This window comes from Boleophthalmus pectinirostris, unplaced genomic scaffold (genome assembly GCF_026225935.1).
Source record: "Boleophthalmus pectinirostris isolate CB_2022bp ecotype Guang Dong unplaced genomic scaffold, ASM2622593v1 HiC_scaffold_4, whole genome shotgun sequence".
Taxonomy (NCBI): Eukaryota; Metazoa; Chordata; class Actinopteri; order Gobiiformes; family Gobiidae; genus Boleophthalmus; species Boleophthalmus pectinirostris.
Window position 1 is genome coordinate 28,454,926 of NW_026571353.1, and position 27,754 is coordinate 28,482,679.

Genomic DNA, 27,754 nt, shown 5'->3' on the forward strand with positions numbered 1-27,754 from the left:
AAAACAAAAAAAACTGCCGGTCAAGCTTTTTTTGTTAGATGATTGAGTTGAAAGGTCTGTGTACCATTTATTCTTTTGAATTTCAATTAAGAGCAAAAAACAATTAAATGGGAAAACAGATTGCTATTTCATTAGTCTGTTTTAGTGTCAGTTTATTTCAGATAACACCAATTAAAAACAGTCTCGGTGCCTATTTTAATTTTGATATTTTATTCTCTCTGGTTTCTGCTGCAGTATTAACCATGGATCTATAATTAAAAAAAATATTGTTATTATAGTTTTAAGGTGTCAACTGAACAAAGTTTATCTCCTCGCTGCTTCTCATTTCTCATCATGAAGTTCAACAATTACTTTCTAGGACACGAAAGTAAACGCGTCGCTATAAAAGAAGATGTTTGTCCACAAAAAACGATTTTTCAGAAAAGTCCTTGTAGCTGCAGAACTTCATATAAACCAAAGAGAATAAAATATCTAAATTAAAATAGGCACAGAGACTTCAAATTAAATAATAGAAATAGAGGTTGAAATCAGTTTTTTTTTTTTTTTGACACTCAAGCAGAATAATGAAATAACAAACTGTTTTCTCAATTTATTGTTTTTCATTCATAATTGAAATTTAAAAGAACGAATGGTACACAGACCTTAAATACGTACTATGTAACTTTTCTGCTGATCTCCATGGAGACGTTGCAATAGCTTTCAGTGTATTGTTATTAAAATGTAAACATAAGACTTGATAACACTATTTGGAATTGTAAAAAATGTGCAGGCTACAAATCAAGCTTGTTCAATTAGGTGGTTGAATTAATGATGCACTATGTAACTTTTCTTTTGGTCTCCATGGAGATGTTGTAATAACTTTCAATGTAATGTTATGAAAAGTCTAAAATATAGAGTATAAAATAATTGAAAACACTGTTCAGAATTGCTAAAAAAAACAAAACAGTGTAGGCTACAGATCAAGCTTGTTCAATTAGATGGTTCAATTAAAGGCGAACTACGTAACTTTTTAGTACTTTGTCTGGTTCTTCACTATGGTGTTAAACTTCTCTTTCTAACATTAATTTAGGTGTTTTTGTTGCTCAAAAATACCTTGAAAAACATGAAATTTTAACGTGAGCGTGGTCGCCTCTCCACAAACCTGATCTTGGCCTTGTGTTGTCAACTACTAGTCTCCATGGAGATTGTTTAATGCCATACTGTGGAACATTAAAGTAGTGTGTATGAATGTAAGGATAAGTTATATTCAGAACAATGGCCAGCTAGTTGCAAGGTTGACAAAACAAAATGAAGGAAAAATAAAAGTTTACTGGTTGGGAATTGAACCATCAGCCAAAACATTATAATTATAGTAATACCATTTTAGAACTTTTAAATCCCCATTGGTTCACTACTAGGCAAACCCTGGGCTCTAGTCCCATAATTTCCAGTACACATTTGCAGTGTAGTGTGGCATTAAGTCTATAACTCACTTTCCCAGTTGTCTTGATAGTGTTTTAGTTGGATGTAATGACTTTAAAGGGTAATATATCACATTTTTGGAAGACTACTACTACTTTGTACAGAAACTAAGACCAAGTCACGACCGAATCCCAAATGGACCGGAGCCAAGATCAAGAAAGTCAGACTAAGAGAAGAGAGGGCGAGACTGCCTCTGCTTGCTGCCAATACACACATGGATAACAACAGTTCTAGGAGTTTAAGGGGTTTAAGTTGGACTACTCTCTACAAGAATCTATTTTAAAATGTAGTTTTGAAGCTGTGCAGAATTTGAATATTGTGTTTATCATTTCTAACAGGAAAATTGTCAAAAACATGCTAAATGAGTTGATACAAAACCAGGCATAAGGGGATGTTTCAGCACTTACTGTATGTGATTAGCTTAAAGGTGCATTGCGTAACTTTTCTGGTGGAGGGTCTGTCACGTTGTTGTTTCTATGGATACGCCATTGCTCTGTTTAGAATCTTCCACAGTATGACATTACATAGATCTACTTTACTTTTATGCATTTACAGGTGTTTTTATGTCACAAAAATACCTAGAAAAACAAGCATTCTGACTGTGAGCGAGGTCGCCTCTCCACAGATCTGACCTGTAACTTTGACTTCTTTGGTCTCAATGAAGATCGAAAGCCTTAATACCATACTGTGCAATTTTTTATTTTTATGAAATACTGGAACCTCAACCAAGCCATTTAAATATAGAAGTTTCACACATTTCTGATGGATTTCAAAAGTATTTTAAATAATATTTTTGTGGGAGTATTAAAAACAGTACACAGTAGGGATGTAACAATAACCAAAATATCATGATATCGTATCGCCAAAGTTCTCACAATGACATCGTGGACCATCACAATATATCGATTTACAAGTCTCTTTGCTTAAATTAAGAGTTATGGTGCAGTAATAGCGAAAAACACAGAGGGAACTACATAGACCATGATCCTTTGCTCCATTTCAGTGTAGACTACAAGAAGAAATAACAGTTCTAAGCACTTTTAAGTCTTAGTTCTTTGGATTAAGTCTCGTCAGAGGAAAAAAATTACATATTAGTCTCCACAAAATATCGCAACAAATATCATACCGTGAGATGTATATTGAGAAAATATCGCACCGAGAGATTTGGATATCATTACCTCCCTAATTGTGATCTTTCCTACAATATAGCAATAAATATCGTTACACCCCAAGTACAAAGATGTCAAATAGATAGATAGATGCTTTACAAATCTATGTAGTACACACGTAAGTTAGTATTTTACAAATCTTTCTGAAAGTAGGAGCTCTAAAGTCCATGTTATGTACAAATATGCTCTCAGTGTTATGCAATTACACCTTCCATTAATAACTTCAATGATTTAGTACAAGAACTTTTAGATGCGAAAGATTGTCAACTTCTAAACACAATGTGGTCTATGTAGTAAAATAGAATCTCCACCCTTTGGTCTGGTTTGGTCCTCTTTTTAGCTCATATAGTTTCATTTGAATTTCCTTCGGGATCAATTCATTATCTATCTGTCTAGTCCTGATGTAGACTTGGTGTGGTCTTGGTCTAGTCCAGATTTATTCCAGGTTTTGGGCGGTGTGTGTGAAAGTTTGAACGCTCTCTTAGTAATTTTCTCCCCATGTGAAAGTGGGAGCTCTGAAGTCCATGTGATCTGCAAACATGCTAACAGTGTCATGCCCGGCTGCACTCTGCCGCTGTAATCATGGGGGTCACACACACACACACACACACACACACACACGCACGCATGCACACAGACCCAGACACACATGTTGGGTTTGCATGCTGTTTGGAGGCATTACATTCATTTCCTGGAGACCAATCCCAACCTTAAGCATAGTTACTTTTTGCCCAACGTTAACCTAAACCTTAAACTTCACCTATTTTGACTCAAAGCTGCGGAGGACATAATCCATGTATCATTCGTTCATTCGTTTCTCAAAATAAAAGACAAATAAGAAAAAGAAAAAACAACTATTTTCTTTATTATTTGTCTGCAACACCAAAATGAAAAAACGGATAACGATTAGTTTTTTCGGTTTTCCATTTTGTGTTTAGATGAATAAATGAAAAAACAGTCACAGGTAACGGACTTTTGCACCGCATAGGGACTGAACCAGGACTGATACCAGGACTGTACAGGACTAAAACAGGACTGAGTGTCGGGACGGGCCCGGAGGTGCGCCCGCGTAGACTGTTGGGTGATCGGGACTGAGACCGGGACTGAGACCGGAACCAGACCAGGATCAGGGCTGAGACCAGGGCCGAGACTGGGAGAGTCCTGGTTTAGTCCTGGTTCATTCATTTGAACACAAAATCGGAAACTGAAAAACCAAATCGAAAATAGTTTTCTTATTTTTGGTTTTATTTTGCAAAACAAATTAACGAATGATACACGGATTCTTAAGCATAGTTACTTTTTGCCCAACATTAACCTAAACCCTAACTTTACCTATTTTGACTAAAATCTGTATGGGGCAGTTTTTATGCTTTTGTCCCATTTAAGGAGGCAAGTCCCCATGATATGAGAGTGTTACAGTTGTGATAAATACCCACTCACATACACACATACACACATACACACATACATACATACATATCCATGAGTTTCAGAATAATGAGTTAGGACTGTTGCCGTAGTAATGACCAAAACAATGTTTGGTCAGCCGTCCTCAAAATGGCATCATGTAACAGGAAGCTGAAACACTCGAATACAGATTTTAGTCATCATAATCTGATAAATCCCCGCCCACACACACACACACACACACACACACATCCATGGGTTTCAGAATGATGAAACGTCCATACTGTTACCATAGCAATTAACAAAACAAAATATTTAATCTCTTGAATGGTCAGCCGTCCTCAAAATGGCACCATAATAAAAGAGGAAGCTGAAATCCTTGAATACCCACACGGAGCCTCTCTCCTCACCTCCAGTGCTGTGCTCTGGTTTCTGGCCTCCATTTAAAGTTTCTGCTGTTGTCTGAGCAAACAAAGCAGCGCCCCAAGACGGTTCAATAACAACAGACACGCTCGTATTTTTCTGCTTGCGCTGAAAGAAAAGTTTCCCTGACTCTCCCCATTCGCCTTGTGAATGTTTGGAGTGTAAACAGCGTGGTAGGGCACAGGGCCTGGTATGTGACCACTGCACACATGTACATATGTGGACAGAGCAGATGTGGAAGGACACACACCTCCTCTGCGCTCTCTGGATCCTCTATCTCATCCACGAGCCTGAGGATGCGCTACATTTAGTCTGTCTGGGTGGTCTGTCTCAGGTTTATTTAGCACCAATTACCCCTAAACTTAAGAAAGGAACGTCTTTGGAGTCCATGGCTCTCAGAATGATGAAAATTCAGGATCGTTACCATAATATATTGTGATTTTTCAGTCAATTTTAGTGGCAAAATTAAAGAACCAGTATACATATGTATATTTTTATTTAATTCTTCCAGTTAGAATATAATCATATGGACTTAAAAATATAATATTATACTCTTGTAATCTTTTAAATTAAAGCAGTGGTCCCCAACCTTTTTTGCGCCACAGTCCTGGTTTAGTCCTGGTTTAGACCTGGTTTAGACCTGATTTAGTTCTGGTTTAGACCTGGTTTAGTCCTGGTTTAGACCTAATTTAGTCCTGGCTTAGACCTGATTTAGACCTGGTTTAGACCTGGTTTAGACCTGGTTTAGACCTGGTTTAATGCTGGTTTAGTCCTGGTTTAGACCTGGTTTAGACCTGGTTTTAGTTCTGGTTTAGAGGCCCAGTACTGGTCCCCTGCCCGGGGTTGGGGACCCCTGAATTAAAGGACCTGTACCAATTTTTTTATGTAATTTAAGTATCTGTATCTTTGCCCCAGTACAGATACATTGTAAAAGCAGCTCTTAGGGTGAGAATGAGCGTTTTATGGTCTGTGAAACAGGAAGTGCACTATTCCCATCCTAGTTGTTGTTAGCCTTACATTGACTGTAAATTCCACTCTGGTCTGAATTTTGTGAACTCTTCACAGTAGATATTCTTAATGCAAGAGGTTAGTGGGGAATGACTTTGGACGACTGCAAATAGTTTAAAATGAACCAGTTCTGTTTTTCACGTTTTTAGGACATTACAGACCAGGGACAGCTCCTTTAAGTGTTTTCAGTCGCTCTGTGCTGTAAAAATTGCAAACCTAAATGAATCTTTGTTATATGATTGTGTATGTCTTATTAACTTCTCAACTTTTTACTGAGATTGACTTCACAAAGTTCTTCACATAGAGGATAATCTATTAGACAATGTGATTGAATCGTGCCAATAATCATTAATAGTTTTTTCTTAATTAATGAAATCATAATATGAAATGGCACCTTTGCTCACTGTGAGGAAGCTGCTTTAAAATCCACTCAGAGCATTTTTATTTGACACCAGGAGTTTGTGGAGGATGAACTTGAAATTGGTCGAAAATCCAGTGGTAATGAACTGTGATGGTCCGTCGAGAGGGCCAGCGCTGAGGATTTAGCGGGAGAATGGGGGGTCTTACCTGATACATGTGAGATTTAATTAGATGACAGGGATTGTGGAGCGGCCGGGAATTTCACAGGGGCTTAGTTTGGAAAAAGAAGGGAGAGAAAAGAGAGAGAAAAATAGAAGAGTGAAGAGAGGAGGAGGTCATGTGTGTGCGTGTTAGCAGGTATTAATCACATTGTACGGACTGAAATCTGTACATACTCACCATGTGAGAACCAAAAATCAGACCAAATAAAGTTTTAGATCAATGTCATGGGTTAAAGTTAAGAGTTTGGTTAATTCAGGTTAAAGGTGCACTATGCAACTTTTCTGGTGGAGAGACTTTCACCTGTACCCATGGAAATGAGATTTCTTTGCCTGGTATGTTCCTCCACATAATTATATTAAACTTATGCATCTACCATATTTTTCAGTCTATAAGTCGCTCTGGAGCATAAGCCCAAAAATGTGTAATGAAGGAAAAAAAACTTATATAAGTCACACCAAACTATAAGTCTTTTTATTTTATAATATTAGAGGCCAGGAACCGACATTTCATCTTGAAAGGCAAGTTGTAGTAATAACAATAGAACAGAGAACAACAGGCTGTTAACATCACATATGAACAGTTCTTCAGATAACTATAACATAAACAACAGAACAGAACAAGTTTACCAAACTCTCCATCTCACTCCAAATCACTAAATCCATTCAATTCTTCATTCTCGGTGTCACTTCTGAGCAACTCCATGACCCCCAAAGGTAAACGGAGCGCTGCTTCATCTTCTGTGTAGCTGCCGTCAGATTCACCATCAGTTCCAGTTAGATTTATTTCAGCCTTTCTGAATCCCGACAGGATGGTTTTGATTTCCATTGAAGTCCATACTTTGTCGATCCATTCAATGACTTCCAGGAAAGTTACTCTTGAAAGTGGGCAGGTTGTGTTGTCCATCCATTCCACCAGTCCCTCACAAGTTTCTCGCTCACTCCAAACTTTCTTTCTGCTGCTGTTGGCTGCATATTTTGCTACTTGCAGCAGGACACATGCAGGAGACATGCACAGTAGAGCCAAGTGACAGTGGTACAGGAGTAATAGGAGTAGGTGATACTGCCTAGAGCGCCCTCTCGGGGCTGTCAGTGTGAACATTTGAATATGTTAATCGCACCGGAGTATAAGTCTCAGGACCACCAAAACCATGGAAAAAAGTGCTACTTATGGTCAGAAAAATACAGTAATTTCTTTTCTTTCCTTTTTTTTCCAATTACTTTTAATGTTTAACATTTATGCTCAGAATACCTTGAAAAACCTGCATTCTTTATGTGAGTTGGGTCGCCTCTTTACAGATGTGACCTGCACCTGCTTGTCTCCATAGAGAGTTTAATGCCATACTATGGAGCGTTTCACACAATAACAAACAGCTGGCCAAATCTCCACCAAAAAGTGATATAGTGCAGCTTTAAGATTATTAGACAAGTAGTAATTATGGTTAAGGTTAGGATCAGTCTCCAAGAAGTCAGTGCAGTGTCCCCTAATAAACATACAAACCTAACATGTGTGTGGTTGGGGGAGGCGGGGGGCGGGGGGCAGTCGCTGGTTGAGTCCCCTTCTCCTCTTCCTAGACTAAATTGTTTAAATTCTATAGCCCTCACTTCATTTGTTTGCCTGTGCTACTCGGAGGAGAGAGAGAGAGGCCCCGGTCCCTGCACATTCCTGGCTGCTTTGTTTTCTCTGTGTTTGCATATACCTCAAGAGAGAGTACCCAAGTCGCCCCTTTACCCCACCCTCTCAAACTTCTTTTTTTTTTCTTTCCTCCATTGCCTTTGAATTAACCAGCTCCAGCTAATTATATGCTCCCCCCTTTTTTTTTCTTTGTGTGGCTTCTTTAAAGGCGCTGTACCTGATTTTACGGTCTTAAAAACATGAAAAATAGAGCCAGTTCCTTTTCAACAGGTTGAAATGGTCCAAAGTCGTTGCTCACTTACCTTATGCATTCTGAGCATCATAGTTTAATCACTGTGATGAGTTTTATACAACTTTCAGAAGCCAGAGCAGAGTCTTGCTTTTTTCTAGATGCAGACATTGTACAGTTGACTTTATTTTGACCTCAAGATCTGCTTATACAATATTTTTGTGCTGGGGAAAGACACATTTTGTTCAAATACAGGGAAAAAAGTTAAATACAGGCCCTTTAAGATTAACGATAATGGACCCTACCACATTCAGCATATTTAAAACCTATCTGACACAATGATTTAAGAGAAACCAGATCTGTAATCACTAATGTTATGCTTCTATGTAAATGTCATGGTTGTATGTGATGATTGCGTCTTATTGTGCTGTTTCTACCATGTTTGTCCTGTCCAGTTTGTCTGTTGTGTGAAGTTGTCCTATGTTGTCTCTGTCTCTCTGACCTACCAGGGACTACAGATGAAAAGTAGCTTTCGGGCAAATTCTGGCGTATATATGTTCATGAATATACATTGTCCCTTTTAAATAACTAAAAAAAAAACATGATTTGAAATAGAATTGCACAATGCCCCATTTTATGTGAATCTAATGATCAATGTTGGGAAGTAACTAAATACACCACTGTACCAAAAGTATCTATTCATTGTACTAATTTTGAGTAGCTGTATTCTGGTACAGTTACTCTTTAATTTCATGGTATTCAAAATATAGTATACATTTTGTTTTGATTGCACAATTTAGGCTTCAGACTGCAAAGTATAACAGTAGTAAATGCGATATTTCCTTCTCTAATTGGTGGTAAGTAAATGAAGAACGATGTAAACAATCATAACGTAATGCAGCTCAACACGTATTCTAGTACTCAGAATACAGTACTCTGCGAAACAAAACACACGAAAATACACTTTAATGCAGGTATTCAGTAGTCTGTAACTTGCATTCTTTCCAGGACTGTCTAAATGTGTATACAATTGTCAGGAATGTAGTTTAGTTTAAAATAATTTCACATATTTTTGCAGTGAGGTTGTGTGCACTGAGAACAATGCCTATGTAATCACAGGGTTTTCACTCACTATAGGTAATTTAGACCCACCCAACCATACTCGTGCTATTGTGCTTTCTGAAACGCTTCACGCCTGTGTGTCCGTATACTGGTCCATATACTCCGCTTGTTATCTCAGATGGTAATGATCGGTAATGATTCTTTCTTTTTCGTGTCTCAAAAGTTGTGGTTGAAGCAGGTATTTCTTTGTCTCCTAACCGTGCTTTGTTTTGTAAACATTTACGATATGTCATTAAAGGTTTTCACGCATCGCAGTACCAAGTTAAATGCCAGGCCAGCCCAAACCACACGCTTTGACAGTACTTTACAAAGACATGTGGGTCTGAAACAATATTATGTCTCCCTGACTGTATATAGGTTGATTGACAGGCGGATTAACCAATCACAGACACGCATGTTCTGTTCAGGTCAAAACAAACAGCAGCTTAAAAGGCCCATATTACACTATTTTCTGACGTATGCTATAATGTTTTCTAATCACAGACATACCCGGAGTTGTGTTTTGTTTCATTCGCATATCTTCTCTCAAACAGAAAACACTCAGTTCCACCTTGTGATGTCATACAGGAAGTATACACGTTCACTAAAATCATTTGGATTATTTCAGACGTGGAATTTCTACTAAACAAAAGGTAAAAGGCTTGAAAACTACCATTTTATAACATCACAAGGGGGAACAGAGCATTTTGAGCTTGGGAGGCATAGACAGACTAATAATAAAGGCCTCAAACATGTGTGAATTAAACAAAACACAAGTCCAGGTCTGTTTTTGATGCAGTAACAACTAGGGATGTAATGATATCCAATTCTCTCAATACGATATTTTCACGATATGCATCTCATGGTACGATATTTATTGCGATATTTTATGTAGGCTAACAAAATTATGATTATGCTACTTTTCTCTCATCATAATCCAAATAATTAAGATTTAAAAGTGCTTAATAACCATTATTTCAGCACGTAGAGTGGACTGAAACAGTGCAAAGAATCATGGTCTATGTAGTTCCCTCTGTTTTTTTAGCTATTGCTGCACCATAATAATGAATTTAAGCAAAGAAAGTTGCGATTCGATATATTGTGATGGTCCACAATATTATTGTGAGACTTTTGATGATACGATATCAGGAAAATTCGGTTATTGTTACATGCCTAGAAATAACATTCTAGCATGACTTAAAGCTCACAAGAGTCAATTTTGTGTAATGTAGGATCTTTAAAATAAAACTGAATTAACACAAAGGACTCTTCTGCAAAATCAGTAAGCAAAGCACTAAATTCCCATGTATCTGAGGTAAAAGAAGTTATAGATTTGGTTCTGAAAGATTAAAGCAAATATTCAAACAACAAGATTTTACAACAGAGGCAGTGTCATATATTTACTTATCTGACCAAAATGTTCCTAAAAAGCTACGCAAGTCCAGTCCCTAGTTCCTCCTAAATGTGAAAGCTGGTACTTAAAAAAAAAAAAAAAGACTAGGAATTACAAAACTCCTCTTGTCTGAGCTTGATAAATCTGATGTTTAAACTTGGTGACTAAATGTAAACTCTTTGTCTTTGCAGGTATTTCTTTGCTGTGCTGGCCATCCTCACAGTCCTGGGCGTGCTCAATGGCTTGGTGCTTCTGCCGGTGCTACTGTCATACTTTGGGCCATATCCAGAGGTAAGTTGTGTATGCCTCTCCACCAATCTGACCTGGAACTTGGCTTTGTAGTGTCTGTAATGCCACACTGAGGAACATTCCAGGCAAACAATCACATCAACATGGAGATAAGCAGTAAAAAAATTACATAGTGGACCTTTGAATCATATTTTTTGTAAACAGTTATAGTTAATAGTTAGTTAAATAATATCATCCTCTTCTTATTTCTCTCTGTCAGGTGTCTCCGGTGGATGGACGCAGTCGCCTGCCCACTCCAGAGGCCCCTCCCCCTGTGGTGCGTTTCTCCGTGCGCCCTCAGCCCCACATCACCGGGGGCAGCATACACGCGTCAGGGGCTACGTCAGACTCCTCGGACTCAGAGTACAGCTCCGCCAGCTCAGCATCTGCGACCAGCCAGGGGCCCCCATCACACGGAATACACATGGACAACAGGAGGGGCCCCAGGAGCAGGCACAGGCAGCAGGACCCTCCAGCTTATACTATATCCTCAGTAAGTACAAAGATTTAAGTATGTGTCTATTAATAAATATAAAAGTTAATACTATTAAATATGCACCATATAGACTGGACAATTCTGAGCTATCAATATAACACCAATATTGCCAGGTCAGAGCTGACACTGAACCTTTAAGCTATTTGTGATTTTTACTGAAGTTGAAAGTCAATAGATATGTTCTACAGTATAATCACTTTTCTGTTCAGTTCTGATCAGAGATGATTTCCAAGTTTTGAGAAACTGTAATTCATCCTGGTTGTTTTCCTCCACAGAGTGTCTCTCCTCAGGGCTGTGATTCAGGGCCTCACTCTGGGGCCCCTCAGTGGAACAGGGACGACAGAGACTCTAAGAGCCACAGACATGCTCCGCCCTCAGCCTCGCCCTCAGCTCCGCCCCCAGCCCGCCCGCGCATGGACGCTTTTGAAACTGCTACTGAGGCTGGGGGCCATAGAGAACACTTATCGGGCCCCAGAGCCCTCTCCTCACATCACCTCCAGCCCATCACCACGGTAACAGCCTCAGCCTCTGTTACCGTGGCTGTCCACCCTGCCCCTCTCACCACCTCCTCTTACCCATCATACACTGCGACGGACAGTTACAGCTCAGCCAGCTCCCGGGCGCCCGAGAGCACCTTCCATGACCCTCATGTTCCAACGGACCCTCTGTCCAGGGTGCGAGGGTCCCGGGGGGCTCGAGGAGCCAGAGGGGCCAGAGGACCCAGAGGGGCCAGGGTGGCCCGGGCTGAGGCCATGGAGCTGCAGGACCTGGAGGCAGGGGACCACAGGAGCAGACCAGTCAGCTGAGGTGAGGCCTGTTTACTTTTCCAATGTCAGACCTGACTGACAGAAAACCAGCTCTAGTTGAATTTAAGATGAGGTTCAGTTTCAGATGAGCACTCATGAGGTGTGCTGTGTTTTGTGTTTCAGTTGTGCTGATGGACGTCAGAACGGCCAAAGATGGGTGTTACTCAGCAGTGAGCCTTCAGAGGAAGCTGCCAGTGTTGCCGTCATGGTGCTCATTCTTACTGTAACACAGTGGACTATTGTCATAGATATTTCTATCTATATTTAAAGTGTACACTTATGTAAATATGAAAAGAAGAAAGTAGCTATAATTTAGGAGCTGTACAACTCCTCATAAAGACTGGGGCTGCCATTTTATATAATGTGCGTGTGTGTGCGTGTGTATGTGTGCATGTGTGTGCATATGTGTGCGTGTGAGAGAAAGGTTACTGTTCTTCACTGTGGATCTGTGCCATTTAAATCTTCATTCAGACAGAACCTGAGCATCACTGCTGCTCAGACATGATAAAAAAAATACTATAAAAGTCTATGCAAATATCTCTTCTAAACCCCTGCCCACAGTGTGAGTGACTGACTCCATCAGACCCCCTCACACATGGGGGTCCACTGGTCACAGGGCGATACATGGATGCCTGTTTACATGTGAATGAATGATTGTTTTGTATAAAGGTACGCATGGTTAAATATGAATTTATCACAAACCTGTGGTAGTTATAAATCAATACTGTTAACTTGACACGCTATGCGTGCTATTTAAGACGAGAAAATATGAAGACATTTTGGGCTTTTCATTTTGATTCTTTTAGTTGCTTCTGCATTGAACCTGTTTCTCCTCAGCTCAGTATCACTGATGTTTTTAGTCATGTACAGTTTAACCTTAGCAGGTCCACCTCACAAATGTTTTTACAGGGATTCTCTACAGGGTCCACATGGGGCCCTCACTGCGCCCCCTGATGGCTGTGTCTAGTATAAGCTAAATTCTGACCATATACTGTACATTCAGTTCAATAAGGCACTTGACTGCATCAAAGTCCACTCACAGATTCTCTCCTTCAGTAGCTCTGCTCTTCCTCTGTATCCAAGTATAAGCTGAACTGTGTGCAGCCTCCTGGCCCCAGTGTTACTGTACATGTGTGTGTGTCACATCATCAAACACAGACTGGTCCTGACCGGTCCTCTGTCCCTCTGACCACCGCTCACAGCATCAGCATTGACACCTTTGTGTCAGAGGTCAAGGGTCAGAGTGTACATGTGATACTCGGCCTGTGGAGATGTGCACAGTTGTGTTTGTGTTAGCTGCCTTTAGCCCGCCCTCTCTCCTCCTGTATCTCTCCTCATATACACTTCATTTACTCTGGTACTCACCTTTAGTGTTGTTAATACTAAAGTTCCCATCTCAGTTTCAATACCAATGAAAACGACTTGAAATTCAAAATGAATTCATTTTCCCCATTGATGATTAAACAATAAAATAGTAAATTTAGGAAGAGTTCACATAAGTAAACCTTAGTATTTTCCATATTGTTGCCATGTGGTCTAATTCTAGTTCTGATAGAGAACTACCAAAACAAGCAATTTTATTCAGGAAAATATATTTTTTACCAGTATCATTTTTCAAAGTAGTATCTGGTATAATTTTCCTAAAGTCTCTCCTCCTCTCCTCTCTTCTTCTCACAAATGTAGCTGCTCCTAGGCCACGTCTGTCTGTCAAACCATGTTGCGTCCGCTGCTTGCATGAGTAGGTTTTGTGTTCGTTCCTCCCTATGTCACATTGGCAATTATGGAGAGAATCATAGCTGGCAACTATTTTATCATTTGTAATAATTTTTTTTTGTTTTTGAGGTTCAATTTCAATATTTATATTTTTGTAATATAAAATGTTTTTTTTTTTTTTTTTTCTGTCATTCTTGTTGTGATGCCAGTGGTTAACAAATGCAGGGATTATGATGTCTATTGAAAAACACTATTACAGTTTATTGTTTTACATAATGGAGTTTGATCTGTATAAAGTGCTTACTAATGTTAAATAGGAGAAAGAGTATATAACACTACATTACAGGTGTCATCATAGCTCTTAGAAGATTGAAGTCCGATTCAGTGGTTCAGACTCGGTTGGCTTGGATGTATGCTGTTTTCAGTTACAAAGATAAATGTATGCCATATAATTTATTTATATGAAAATTTATTTTTGTAGTGTACATAGTAGCGGTCAAGGTATTTGACAGAAGTATATTTTTAAAGAGTTTATATGTAATGCTATTCCATAACGTTAAAGGTTAAAGGTTAAAGGTACACACTCTCATTGCTAAGCTCTTGTGGACAACATGGACACCTCCGATCAGTATTAGCCCACTAGCTGTCACTGTGGGTTTGTCAAGGCTAGCCATGAAAGTAGACTATGTACTAGCTCTCTAAATATTAATGTTCAAACACTGATAGAATTCTAACATAAAAATATAACTTATTTGTCTTTTTTGTTCATACCTTTAATAAATGAACTCTTGAAAAGGTATGGATTCGGTTGTTTTCATTTTTCTTGCATTCATTGTCTCACAGTTGGGTTTTAAATATATTTCAAATATTTATTTAGGCATTCAAGTTTCTGCTTTCTTAAAGTGTTCAGAAATTCTCAAAACACACCAAGACTTACTGAAATCTCAAATTTTCAGTTAGTATATCTGGAAAATACCTACATTATAAAGTATATAGTCTGGTATAGTCACAGTCTCAGTCTTGATTAACACATAATTTCTCAGTAAAAATGTGCGAGAATGTAGTTTTTTTAATTGAAATAAGTTTTAACCATGTACCAATAAGCATGTATATTGCTTTGGGATGATTTTCTCTTGTCAAAGAATAGAAAATACACAAAAAGAATACATTTTATGTGCAAATATGACTTTTTTTTCTAAGATCGACGCCACGCCAGGTTACAGGTTAGACTTGTGGAGAGGCAACCCTGTTCACAGTATGAATGTATGCTTTAGGGTATTTTTTGAGAAAATGCAAGAGATAAGTTAAATACCATAAGGTGGAACATAGCAAGACATCCCCACAGATCCAATACAAAAAGTTACATATTGCACCTTTAAACCAGCATTCTAGTAAAGCAGACTATGTACAATACAAAAAGAATACATTTTTATGTGCAAATAAGACATGTTTTCCAGGAGTAATTCCATTTGCATCTACAAGTGGAGTGGGTTTCACACCAAGTACTAAGCAAAACCACATCTGGTGTTTGTGATTGTTTTTGAAGATGCTGGTGACTCGTGTGACACCTGCTTGTCTCTAACGAGATGTTAATGTTTTCCCCATTAAACTTCTCCACAGCGACAAGCAAAGGTTTACGCCACGCCAGGTTACAGGCTAGATTTGTGGAGAGGCGACCCCACTCATGGTATAAATACATGTTTTTAGGGCAGTGTTTCCCAAACCTTTTTTCTGAGGACCCATATTTTAAAAGTCACAAACCTTCACGACCCAAGTCTATAGACATTATTCATAAATCACAAAATAAAGATGTATTTTACCTTTATTGAACATGAATGAGGATATTTTATTGTTGACTGAGTGAACAATTAGTATTACACAAGTTTTAAACGATGAAAAACAGTAACTGAACCAGCAATAAAAGGATCCATAAGTCGCCTATTTGGACATTAAATATAACCCATTTCTCTTTCTTTTCAACATTCAACAAAATAGTTAATAAAATAATTACAAAAAGATTAGAAATTATACAAAACATGTCTTAACATTTCAACATTTCTAATGAGATATGCTGACCTGCGTTTTTTTCTGCGTTTTTGTTATGCGTTCAACTCCGGGGTGCAGGAGGAGAGAGCAACACGCAGATCAGGCGACCCCAAAAAAGTCTCTTGTGACCCACGTGAGGGTTGCGACCCAGTCTTTGAGAACCAATGTTTTAGGGTATTTTTAACAATTGCAAGACATAAGTTAAATGCCGTAAGGTGGAGCATAGCAAAACATCTCTACAGATACAAGCATACCAACACAAAAAGTTACATATTGCACCTTTAAACCAGCATTCTAGTAAAGTTAACTAAGTGCAACCAGATCTAAACCAGGTCTGTAACAGGTCTACATCATGTCAGAGTAGTTCAAACAAGACAGATGATTCAAAACCACATATGTGCCATTGTTTATTAGGAATCATTGTAAACACAGTTGTAGGTAAACAAGACCTTCCAGGCTTCCGTACCCCTCATCCCCCTTCCCCTCTCTCCTGGCTCGTCCCATCTCACATCTGGATCTCACCCCCTTCCAAAAAGGCCCACCCAGCTCCGCCCCCTGCCTCCACTCCCTGGTCTGCCTGATTTTGATTGACAGCTTTATAGACTGCAAGGAAATTGGTTGTAGTTACAATACAGCCAGTCTGTTCGGAGTAATGAAAAGGGGCATGTGGTCTACAGCGTGCGTCCTGGGACAGAGAGAGGGTTATGGAGGGAGACGAGACAGAGCCGAGAACTGCATGGGTGGCACGCATTTGTTTTGCCTGGAATGTTTCACAGTACGGCATTAAACATGGGCAATTCCAGGCAAAGCAATAAAATATCCCTGGGTACAAGCAGGTGGCAGGCCAGGAAAAGTCTTATAATGCTGCTTTAAGGTTAGATTTCTGAAGGCCTTTTTGTTTTTCCATGTTCCGTATTTTAACTGTGTGAAACTTTGTGAAACAAGAATAATGCACTGTACTTGTATGACCTAAAAGCTAATCATAAATCCATATTTTAAAGGTGCACTAATGAAGTGTGCGCTACCTGTTTGTCTCCACAGAAATGTTATTGCTTTGTCTAGAATGTTCTGCAGTGTAGATTACAGCACTATGCTACATTACAATTCAGATCTGTGGAGAGAAGGAATTATTTTTTGACCAAAAGAAAAACTTGTAATGAAAAAATGATATGTTTAATGTCATACCATGGAACATTTCAGGTAAAGCAACATCTCCATGGAGACAAGTAGTTAGTGGGCCCTCCACCAATGCACCTTTGAACAAAAATTTTAAATCTGTCCCACTACAGCAGACATGTCAATCTCAGGCCCAGGGGCCAAATTTGGCCTGCAATATAATTATATTTGGCCCGCGAGATCATATCAAATATGTATTAGAGCTGCCCGCCGGCTACAGAGACATTATTTATTTAAAATGTTGTTATTATTTTATATTATGCTTGTTCTGCATTCAGTGTTTAAGCAAAACTATTATTAAACATTTATTTTAATAAGAAAAAGGTTAACATTACATATCTCAAAAGAAGAGAAAACATGCAGATGTTGTTGAAATTTTTCAACAAATATTTAGTTTAGCCTGTGATTTAGTCCCAGTTTTTAATTTTGGCCCTCTGTAAATTTGAGTTTGACACCCTTGCACTACAGGATGGTGAGTGAGTCTGGATTGATGCTTTGCGTCTGCACAGTTCTCTAAAGACCCACATGTCTGGTGCAGGAAGTCAGAGGGGAGAGGTACATCCTCACAGTGACAGGAGTTGATGGTGGGCGTGGGGAATGTTCTCTGTCCTCATAGACTGTATAAAGAAGTGGACTAAGGGACTAAGGGTGTGACAACATCCATAACGTTCAGCTCCAGACAAATTAAGCTCACTGAGGCCGGCAGTTATAGGAACGAATATGAATTTGTTCCCTAGAGAAGTTATATAGTGCACCTTTAAACCAGCATTTTAGGTGGTTTAAGTTTTTTGGTCGAAACGTTGAAGTTTGAAGTCTTGGCCTTTCGTTCACATGGAGCCGGCATTTCGGGTTGGCGAAAACTGTGTTTTTTGAAAACGTGTTTCAGAGCAGAGAAATTTGAGAACGCCAGCGTTGCGTTGTCGTGTGGACAAGCAAATCTCAGCTTTTGGAAAATGATGACGTCACGATCCTGTCATTGTGCTTGTTGCAGAAGAGGAAGGACTTTATGTTCATGAGCTCTTTATAGTATTATGTTTAGTATTATGTGCCCAGTGGCTCTGGCTGTATCCTGTTTACAGCCCCACATACAGGTGTGGCATATGTATTACATCATTTTCACTCAGTGCATCATTGTCGTGTGAACATGAATATTTATTGTGGCCATACCAGCTTGTCAAAGCCTGATCCCATCAGATCTCAGAAACGAAGCAAGGCCGGGCCTGGTTAGTACTTGGATGGAGGACAACTGGGAAAATCAGGTGCCACAGGGGGGTGGCAGTCGTAACAAAAAAAACTGTTGTTGTGTCCTTAGGCAAGACACTTCACCCACATTGCCTAGTATGAAAGTGCTGTGTGTGTGAGTGATGGTGGTGGTCAGAGGGGCTGATGGCACTGATTGGCAAGGCAGCCGCGCTTCTGTCAGTCTGCCCCAGGGCAGCTGTTGCTACAATAGTAGCTTACCACCACCGGGTGTGGAGAGAAAGAATAATGAATCTATAATGATCTGTAAAGTGTCTTTGTGACATATGCCTGTGAAAAGCACTATATAAATAAATAAAGACTTACTTATTGATCGGACACGTGTGTGGCCGCGAATTCTTTTCAAATCCAGGAGCCTTGTCGTGTGGGTGTAGCCTTAGTCTAATGTGTCTTGTGGTTTCATTGATTGATTTTACTGCTCTGTACTTTTGCATGTTATTGTATATTTTCTCTATATTACATTTTTATTACTCCTATTGTGAAGTAGTTTGTGTACTTAGTCTGTGGAAATGGCCATATAAAAAAATCTTCCAGTATCTTTATGAAAGATCCCAGCTGGCTAACAAAAGCGTAGTTTGAACATTTTTAAGATGCTAATGTGAAAGTAAATGATTCTGATGAGTGAATTCAAATACCTTCTTCACCAAATACCGTCTGTATAAACAAAATACGAAAAAATATGCACAAAATAAATTACTGCTTTTGGCTGTAAAATGCTTTCAGTTATCGCACGTTTGGTTGTGTTTACATTCTCAACACAACCTTGCGCACAAGATCTAAAATGACAAAGACCAAACTGATTTCCTGATTTCCTCCCATTGTAATTAAACATCATAATCCACATCATATGAGCGAAGCACAGAGGAGTACAGGAGCCTGAGTGCTTTCCAAGGCTCTGCTCAGCGTCAGGACTCAAGTCTATTTGTCTAAATCTGCTCTGTATCAACAACCCGCGCGATGCTTCGGACTCATTTATTTTCTGAGAGAATGTGTAAATCCGGCCTCGCGTTTGGCAGTGCTGCGGAGGTGTTCGGGTATTTTTCACAGTGTGGGGACTCAAATCTGTGCACACAATTGCATTATGAAGGCTTATTTACCTGGCCAGTCAGAACAACAACATCTGAAAAATATGCATCTTTACTGTGAGCGAGCTTGCACCTCCACAAACCTGACACTTACTGACTCAAGGCCTCCACACAGCACAGAATTTTTTGGTCTTTTTCAATTTCAATTTTTAAACGTGCGATAAAAAGTGCACACCACAGACACAAGGAGAATCTTACGAGATTTTAAATCTTCGATTGCAAAGACTGCAGCGTATCACAGGCTATACAGCTGTGAGCGCCATCTACAGCAAAACCACTCGCGTTGAGAAGTGCACTGCATTTCTAGTTTAGATGCAGGTAGTCAAGCACTCGATGGATTAATGAAGTTATGTCCTTTTTGAAAGTAGAGATTAGGTACTCCAAGAAAGGTAACATAAACAAATTTTTTTTAGAAAGTGTCAACCATTTATTGACTTTTTTGAAACAGTCTAAACCAACCACCCCGGCTTTTATCTTTTTATTATTATTACTATTATTATTATTATATTTTTGTATCTGTTATCAATAATAGTAACAGTATATTTTAAACATTCTATTATTATTATATTTTATGACACTACTCATATTTCTTGGGTGATTTCTTTTTGTCAGTTAGCTTTATAAGTTATGGTTTTCCTGTATAAAAATGAAAAATGTGTGTGTACATGTGTTGTTTGAATGACATATCTATATCTGTTTACACATGAATAAAAACATATGAAACATACAGGTAGTCAAAACTGAGTTGTTATTGTTATTTGTGAAAATGTGGTACAATATTTCAGGTACATGATTTTTAATGTACAGAAGACTGGCGATAAAGTACACAGGAAGTAGAGTCACTATCGCTTATCAGCAGCTTCACCTTGATCCTCATGCTGTGTGGATGTAAACCAGGGAAAAAACTTTTTTCTCTGGGGGCCACATTATCGCTCCTGACTGTGATGGGGTCGGCTGTATAACAAAATTTTATGACTCTGATGACGCAGATTATATTCTTTGAAAACCGCCACACTTTATATATCAGACAAACTGCAAGTTCCTCACACTGAACAAAAATATAATCGGTCGTCCACTGTTCTTTGAAAACTGTGCGCTCTCTGTCTAGTTTTTGTACTTTAACACTTGCCATTTTGCTGTGCTTAACTGCACTACAGAACTCAACACATGTGTTGACTGTCACTGTTTGATCTTGAGCTTGTCAGGTGACGAAAATTTGGTGGCAACTGTAAATACATCATATAATTATTTAAATATAAATAGAAACACTTCTTATAAATAGAAATTTTTATTGAAAAAAATGAACAAAATACAAGATGCAGACATGTTATTATTTGACAAAAAGATAGGCCATGACAACTTTTGAGGATTGCCTCATAGGGCCAGTTCAAGTGGTGGAGGACAGAGGGGCTGGGGGGCCGGTCAAAGGGGAGTGGGGAGCCTGAGTTGGCCCGTGGACCTTAGTTTGATGACCCCTGATGTAAACACATGTGAGGAACTACTCTGGCCTTTTTCTTCAAACTAGATTATCAGTTCTGTTTTGTTAACTGGGTGACATTATTTGCAGAGGACAAATTCTATGGGTAATGTGGATGAGATGGTGCAGTTTATATTTACAACTAGTAATAAATATTGTTGCTATTTCCTGAGTTTGTCTCTTGCGCCTCTGTGTCCGTCACTCCTCTGCCCCTGACGGTTTGTTTTATTGGCTGTTACTGTAGGGTTGCTGATGTTTGGTGGTTATGATCTGTCAGAGCAGCTCAGAGTCACGCTGACACCACACACACAAGGAGCGCACTGGCTTCAAAATTGCACACAAAGTCAAAAAGTCAGGTCACACCTCCCAGAACTCTGGGAGGAGTAAAGCTGCAGTCAAATCAGGCAAATTCTCCTGTAGTGTGTGACAGGCTTTCCTTACTAATAAGAAATATCATTCCTTTCACTATAATCGTAATAATTTCACTATAATGTCGTTCCATAAATCATCCAGGTGGTGACGTGCCATCTCCTGAAAGTTACACACAGTATTTATAAAAGGTCATATTACTTATTACTGTTATTTTCCGATTAACCAAAAACAAACAGGACTGAGAAACTGTATAGATTTTTGTAGAATCAACAATCAAAGCTCCAAACAGGTAAAATATTGTCTCAAGTTTGAAAGAAAGATTTTTATCCTTTATTGTTCAGTTCCAAGCCCTTAGATTTAAACAGAATGTAGAAGTAACCAGCTGGTCAGGCAAGGGTTACCTGATTCATCTCGCAGCATTAGGATTTGTTCTCTTGATGGTAGGCGAGTACTTTTTTAAATTTAACTAGTTACTGCTGTTTGGTTGTGATGTATGTGATGCGCCAAATCCCGTAGGAAGAAGGGCAATAACGTCTTTCCCCTTGATAAAATTCACCAAACATTTTCTTTGTTCCGGCTTTGAATCCTCGATCGCGAGAATCGTTGCCAACATAGAATGTATGGCTTCATCTAAAGCCATCTTGACCGCTTTGTTTACTGTTGTGCTTTTGCAAACTGTCTTGCAAACCTAGTCGCTGGAAAGAAATGAAATTGAACAGAGGCACTAGGTGGCACCAGCCTAAGACAAGGGGCCTATGGGGTGAAAAATCAGGTCACCATTATGCAACTCTTTATTATTATCAACAACATGCTTTAGAGTTCAGATATGGGTTAAAAACGCAATAGGTTATAGATCCTGTACCTGATTTTCCCCATGTATTTCAGCACAATTTATTATGCTCCAGCACAGACAGGTTGTATAAGCAGCTCTTGAGGTCAAAATATGTGTGCCGTATGCTGTCTGCATCTAATTAAGAAGCATTTTACGGTCAGATATTAAGGAAGAACACGTTAGCAATGCAAGTTCTTGTTTACCATCACAGCAAAACTCTCAAAAACTCATCACTGTGAATAATTAGGATGCTCTGAGTTCATAAAGTAAGAGAGGATTAACTGTTTAAAATGAACTCATTTTGTTTTTCAGATTTTGAAACAGTAAAACACAAGTTCAGTGCCTTTAAGGATAAGTGACTATGTGTTATTATATGATTTCAGTCTGTAGGAAATTAATGTAAGCCAATGTAAAGTCCCGAATAAGCACGGAAACCCAACAAGTATGTGTGCAGTGGTGTGTGTGTGTGTGCAGTGGTGTGTGTGTTCTGCTGTACATGTCAACACGGCAATCCCTCTTCTACAGCGGCCCTACACTGAGGCTGAGCTCCGAGGCGTTCGATGATGGACAGAGCTTTCAGGAAACAGAGGAGCGATGGAGGAGGAGAGGAGGAGAGAGACAGACACTCAGAGGAGATGAAAGAGGAGAGGTTCAAATCTGCTTACACTGTGCAGCTCTGGTTGAAGTGGAGCGGCTTTTGTAGCTTTGCCCTTGACAAAAAGAATCGAAATACTGATTGGGAGTTGTGTACAATGGGAACTGGTAACATTTCTGCAGAGCTTTTCTATCTATCAAGTGCTTTACGTCAAAGAACCACTCACACGTTCACACATGACATACTACAGTGTACACAAACACTGAAGGGGAGCGGGTTAAGTGTCTTGCACAAAGACACAACAGTATACACTTGTGGGAGCTAAAATTTAACCACCATTTATTGCTCTATTAAACTTATTACATAATACATTTCATAAACAAAACTGTTAATAAAGTGCTCAACAATACAAATAAAACATGTCCAATGGAAGTATAAAATAAAGCTCTACTTAAATCCATTTGTCCTTGTTAAGATAATAAAACTAGTCAAATCAAATAAGAGCAAGAATACCAGAAAAAAGCCAAAGAATAAAAGCGGGTCTTAAGACGAAACTTAAAGATGCAGAGTGTTTCAGAGTTTAGGGCCGGCCACAGAAAAGTAGCCTGATTCATCAACTGGTTTCACTTTGTGGAAACCATCTGACTTCACAGCATTAGGATTTGTTCACTTGACGGTAGGCGGATACTTTTTTATTTAACCGATCGCTCCTATTTGATCGTGATGTGTGTAATGCGCTGCTAACAGGGCTAACTGGTACATTAAGCTGTGCAATAACGTCTTTCACTTTGAGAAAATTCACCAAACATTCTCTTTGTTCCAGCTTTTAATCCTCGATCCTGGGAATCATTGCCAACACAGAATGTATGACTCTTCGCTTATTGGCTGGTGTCCGGACTCGCACTTCCGAGGTTCTTGCAAACCCCGTCTAGTGTATAGTATAGTGTGATTCCTGACCTAGTCGCTGGAGAGGAATGAAATTGAGCGGAGGGACTAGGTGGCACCAGCCTGGCTAACACAGAAGGCCCTGTCTTGTCTTAGGCACCTCGAGCTGGAGCTGGCCCTCGGACCTCAGAGTGCGCAGAGGTGTAAATTTGCATGAGATCCAAGATGTAACGTGGGGCCAGTCCATTCAAAACATTTAGAGAAAACAATAAAATCTTAAAGTCAATTGGAAGCCATTGCAAGGACGCAAAAATCGGGTAATGTGCTCACGTTTTTTGCTTCTGGTTAAAATTTACGCAGCAGAATTTTGGACCAACTATAAGCCAGAAAGTGCAGTACAATAGTTAAACGAAAGGAGATAAAAGCGTGCATGACTTGTTAAAGTGTATTAAAAGATAAAAACAGAAAAACGGTTTCACTTTGGATAAAAGCCGCAAATGATAAAATCCACATTTGAAGGCTGCATTCACTTGTTTTTCAGATTTTAAATCTCGGTGAATAGTGATGCCAAGGTTGGTGACAAAATGCAACATTACTATAAGTTATACACTGTAATATATTACTGCAGAATGTAAATCCTGAAGAACGTATCAGTTTGTAGTGACAAGAGAATTGGTGCCGTTGTGTCCTTTGGCAACACACCTCACATCCAAAGCACATATCATATATAACTGGTAGATTGTCCATTTCCACTAAGTATATTTGCACATTTCTAAGTTTGTGCTGCCTTCAGTGGTGTCTGCAGTTTCAAGTAGTTGTTGACATTACACATGACTGCTCCGATTACACCAGGCTGCAGGGGTGGAGTTTGAAGTGTTAAAAGAATCATACTGTTCCTTATACCTCCAGACCGTGCCCCTCGTCGTCCAGGTGCCGCCCCGTTTTCCAGCTCTGTTTAAAATGTGATTGTGGATGGGGTTTCGCTGTTTCTTTCATTTCGATTCTTTTGATTCAGGTTGCGAGGCATGTGCGGTGACCCGTGTGCATGCATACATTTTGCTCTATACCACAGCGATGGACCCGCGCCAGTGGAATCACAAGTATTTTTATGGCCACACATTCTCTTTTAATAGACATGTGTTTCCAAACAATCCTGGAGCATATTTTACAGTGTACAGCTCTCCAGGAATCCTGCAAGACACATCTACAGGGACAGAGAGAGAGAGAGAGGGAAGAGAGAGAGAAGAAAGAGAGGGAGAAAGAAGGAGAAGAGAGGGGAGGAAGAGAGAGGGGAAGAAAAAGAGGGGGAACAGAGAGGGAAGTGAGAGAGACAGAGAGAGGAAGAGATAGGGTTAAGAGGGCGATAGAGAGGGGGAAGAGAGACAGGAAAAAAGAAGGGAAAGAGAGAGGGGAAAGAGAGGGAAAGAGAGAGAAAGAAAGAGCGAGGGAGAAGAGAGAGGAGGAAGAGAGAGAGGAGGAAGAGAGAGGGAGTGAAGAGAGAGGAGGGAGAGAGAGAGAAGAGAGAGTGAAGAGAGAGGGAGAAGAGAGAGAAAGTAAAGAGAGAGGAGGAAGGGGGGAAAGAGAGAGGGAGGAGAGAGAGGGAGAAGAGGGAGAGACTGAAGAGAGAGGAGGAAGAGAGAGAAGTAAGAGGAGGGAGAAGAGAGAGAAAGTAAAGAGAGAGGAGGAAGGGGGAAGAGAGGGAGAAGAGAGAAGGAAGGCAGAAGAAAGAGGGGAAGAGAGAGAGAAAGGGAGAGAAAAGAGAGGGGGGTAGGGGAAGAGCAAGAGAGAGGGGGGACTAGTGGAAAGAGAGACAAGAAAAAAGAAGAGGGAGAAAGGAGGAAGAGAGAGGTGGAAGATAGAAAGAAGATAAAGAGAGGGTGAAGAGAGAGGGAGAAAGAGAGAGAGAGGAGGGGGGAAGAGATCCAACAAATATCCAAATGATAAAGCGTCTTGTGCAAACCGCTGGAGAGATTTCAGTGAGACTTTACAGTTTAGTCAAATATATATGAAAGGATCTTAATTTAAAAGCAATAAAAGAAGCACAGGAAATTGGAAACAATGTGTTCATGTCAAGACTCATACATTTTCTACTCACAGGACAACTGTTGTTCAAAAGTTATGTAAAAGTTACTTAACAAATCTTTTAATCTTCTCTTTGGCAGACATCAACGGATCAGTGCAACAGTTCATCCTCCAACAAGGAAGACTTTAAAGAAGACATATTGTGCTTGAGCCTGCTAGTTCTACTCTACGACAACCACGGATCTCAGTATTAATCTAAAACAACTTAATGAAAGAAACAAGTCCGCTGACGGTTCGTTTTAGACAACTGCGGTGCCCAATGAGAGCTGAGTCTACAACTCTCGTGGACAGCTGCACATCACACTCACGATTTATTTTCATTTGTTGTAAAAACGTCACGAAGCCTACGCATAACACCGATTAAGAAAACAGAACTGAAGAACAAAGTAAGTACAGAGCAGTGGGGCTTTGTCTGTGGCGCTGAAAAAGGGGCTGATCGGTAAAAAGCTATCTTAAAAATAAGCGATCAAAGATTACTCAAACATGCACGAATCACTCCAAATACAACTTCATGAAGATAAATGAGAAGAAACAAAGGGAATGGGTCAAGATCTCGTGCCACAAAGGCTATGTTCAGACTGCAGGGCTTAACGCTCAATTCGGATTTTTTTGTGAAATCCGATGTTTTTGCGAGGTCGTTCACATTTCCAATTAAATGTGACTTGTATGTGATCTCCAGTGTGAACATTAAACGGCCCAAAAGTGTCCCGCATGTGCACTGGAGACACGATGACGTCAACCGCAGCGAGCGTGCTCTGTGTTTACGGAAGTTGTCCAAACATGGATGCGAGCATTGAGCACCTGGCGATTTAAAGTTCCTCTCGTATCGGAGCCAGAACATGAACAACTTACTTGTTTTAAGGAGGAGATTGAGAAGGAGAAGGACGAGGTTTTTGTCCATTTGTGGGGCAGCGGCAGCGACGACTGTTGAAAGGAACGTGTGGATGCAGAGACGGAACCAAGAGTGGTGAGTGGCGATGTGCTTCACTTCAGTGACATGGTGTTCATTAACAATTTTTCGCCTACTTCAGCGCAGAATAGTGACGTTTGTGGCTTATTGATATCGTGTAGGTCGGATGAATGCGCTTTGGCCATTCAGACTGAAGTCGCATGTCAAAAGATCGGATATGTATCGGTTTCAGGAGCACAGATCCAAGTGGCCTGGGTTGCATTTGAAAAAATCAGATCTGTGTCGTTCAGACTGTCATTAAAAGATCAGATACAGGTCACATAGAAGCCTAAAAAATCGGATTTGGGTCACTTCAGGCTGCAGTCTGAACGCAGCCAAAGTCTCACAAGTTCGAACTGTCGCGAGATTGTCCACACAGGAGGAAAATTAGCTAGTGACATTCAGTTTCAACCCTTTTTCTTAGTAGCCTGGTGTATTAAGCTTTTCCCAAACCCTGTAGGAAGAAGGACAATAACGTCTTTCCCCTTGATGAAATTGACCAAACATTCTCTTTGTTCCAGCTTTAAATCCTCGATCTCGTGAACCGTTGACAGCACTGAATGTATGGCTCTTCGCTGATTGGCTGGTGCTCGAACTTGCGCTTCTTGGGTTTTTGTGAACCGTCTAGTGTATTTTAATTCCTGACCTAGTCGCTGGAGAGAAATGAAATTGAGCAGAGGCACTAGGTGGCGCCAGCCTGGCTACTATCTTAGAATTTAGTTTGGCCAAAAAAGGATGAAAAGCTGGTGAGTTAACACTTTGAGAAGCCATAGTTCCAAAAAGCAGCGATAGAATGAGAGCAAAAAACTAATGTGAACTGAACTAGATAATTTATTTATTATAGATTGTGTGAAAATCTCGTTTTGTCTCAATCTCGTGGACAGAACATCGTGCCTCGTCTTGTAGGAATTCTGTCTCGTCCCATCCGTACGAAACAACGGAACGGTCAAAAACTTTAAAAAGTCGGTTTTATATAATAGATCAGCTTTAATATTAGTTGTAAATTTATGAATTAATATAAGAAATAACTCAGCTGATTGTGCCAGATGTAAGAAAATGTTAAAGATTTGCTCTGAACATGGCACAGAGTTTGACAATAACTCACGTCAAACTGGTCACATCGGGCAGAAGACAAAGAGAAAGTCGAGGAGTTTTCGGTGGTGGTTGGGCTCAGAGCTGGATCGGGAGAGAGGTGAGAAGGGGGCAGAGGAGGAGAGAAAGAAAGGGGGATGGGGAGGAGAGGAGGAGGGGGTGAGTGGTGGGTGGGAGTGTTCGTCTGAGAGTAAT

General features: G+C 39.8%; 1 protein-coding gene and 1 pseudogene across 1 annotated transcript in view; both read left to right on the forward strand.

The window, feature by feature from the left end:
• Positions 1-14,465, forward strand: part of ptch1 (patched 1) — a 132,865-nt gene extending 118,400 nt beyond the window's left edge. Inside the window, exons 21-24 of the mRNA XM_055161805.1 lie at positions 10,597-10,696; positions 10,914-11,186; positions 11,465-11,996; positions 12,119-14,465. Of these exons, the coding sequence (XP_055017780.1) occupies positions 10,597-10,696; positions 10,914-11,186; positions 11,465-11,995 (904 nt within the window). The 3' untranslated portion in view covers position 11,996; positions 12,119-14,465. The remainder of the gene's footprint in view (positions 1-10,596; positions 10,697-10,913; positions 11,187-11,464; positions 11,997-12,118) is intronic.
• Positions 14,466-18,083: 3,618 nt separating this feature from the next.
• Positions 18,084-18,201, forward strand: LOC129411389 (5S ribosomal RNA; annotated as a pseudogene).
• Positions 18,202-27,754: the final 9,553 nt, after the last annotated feature.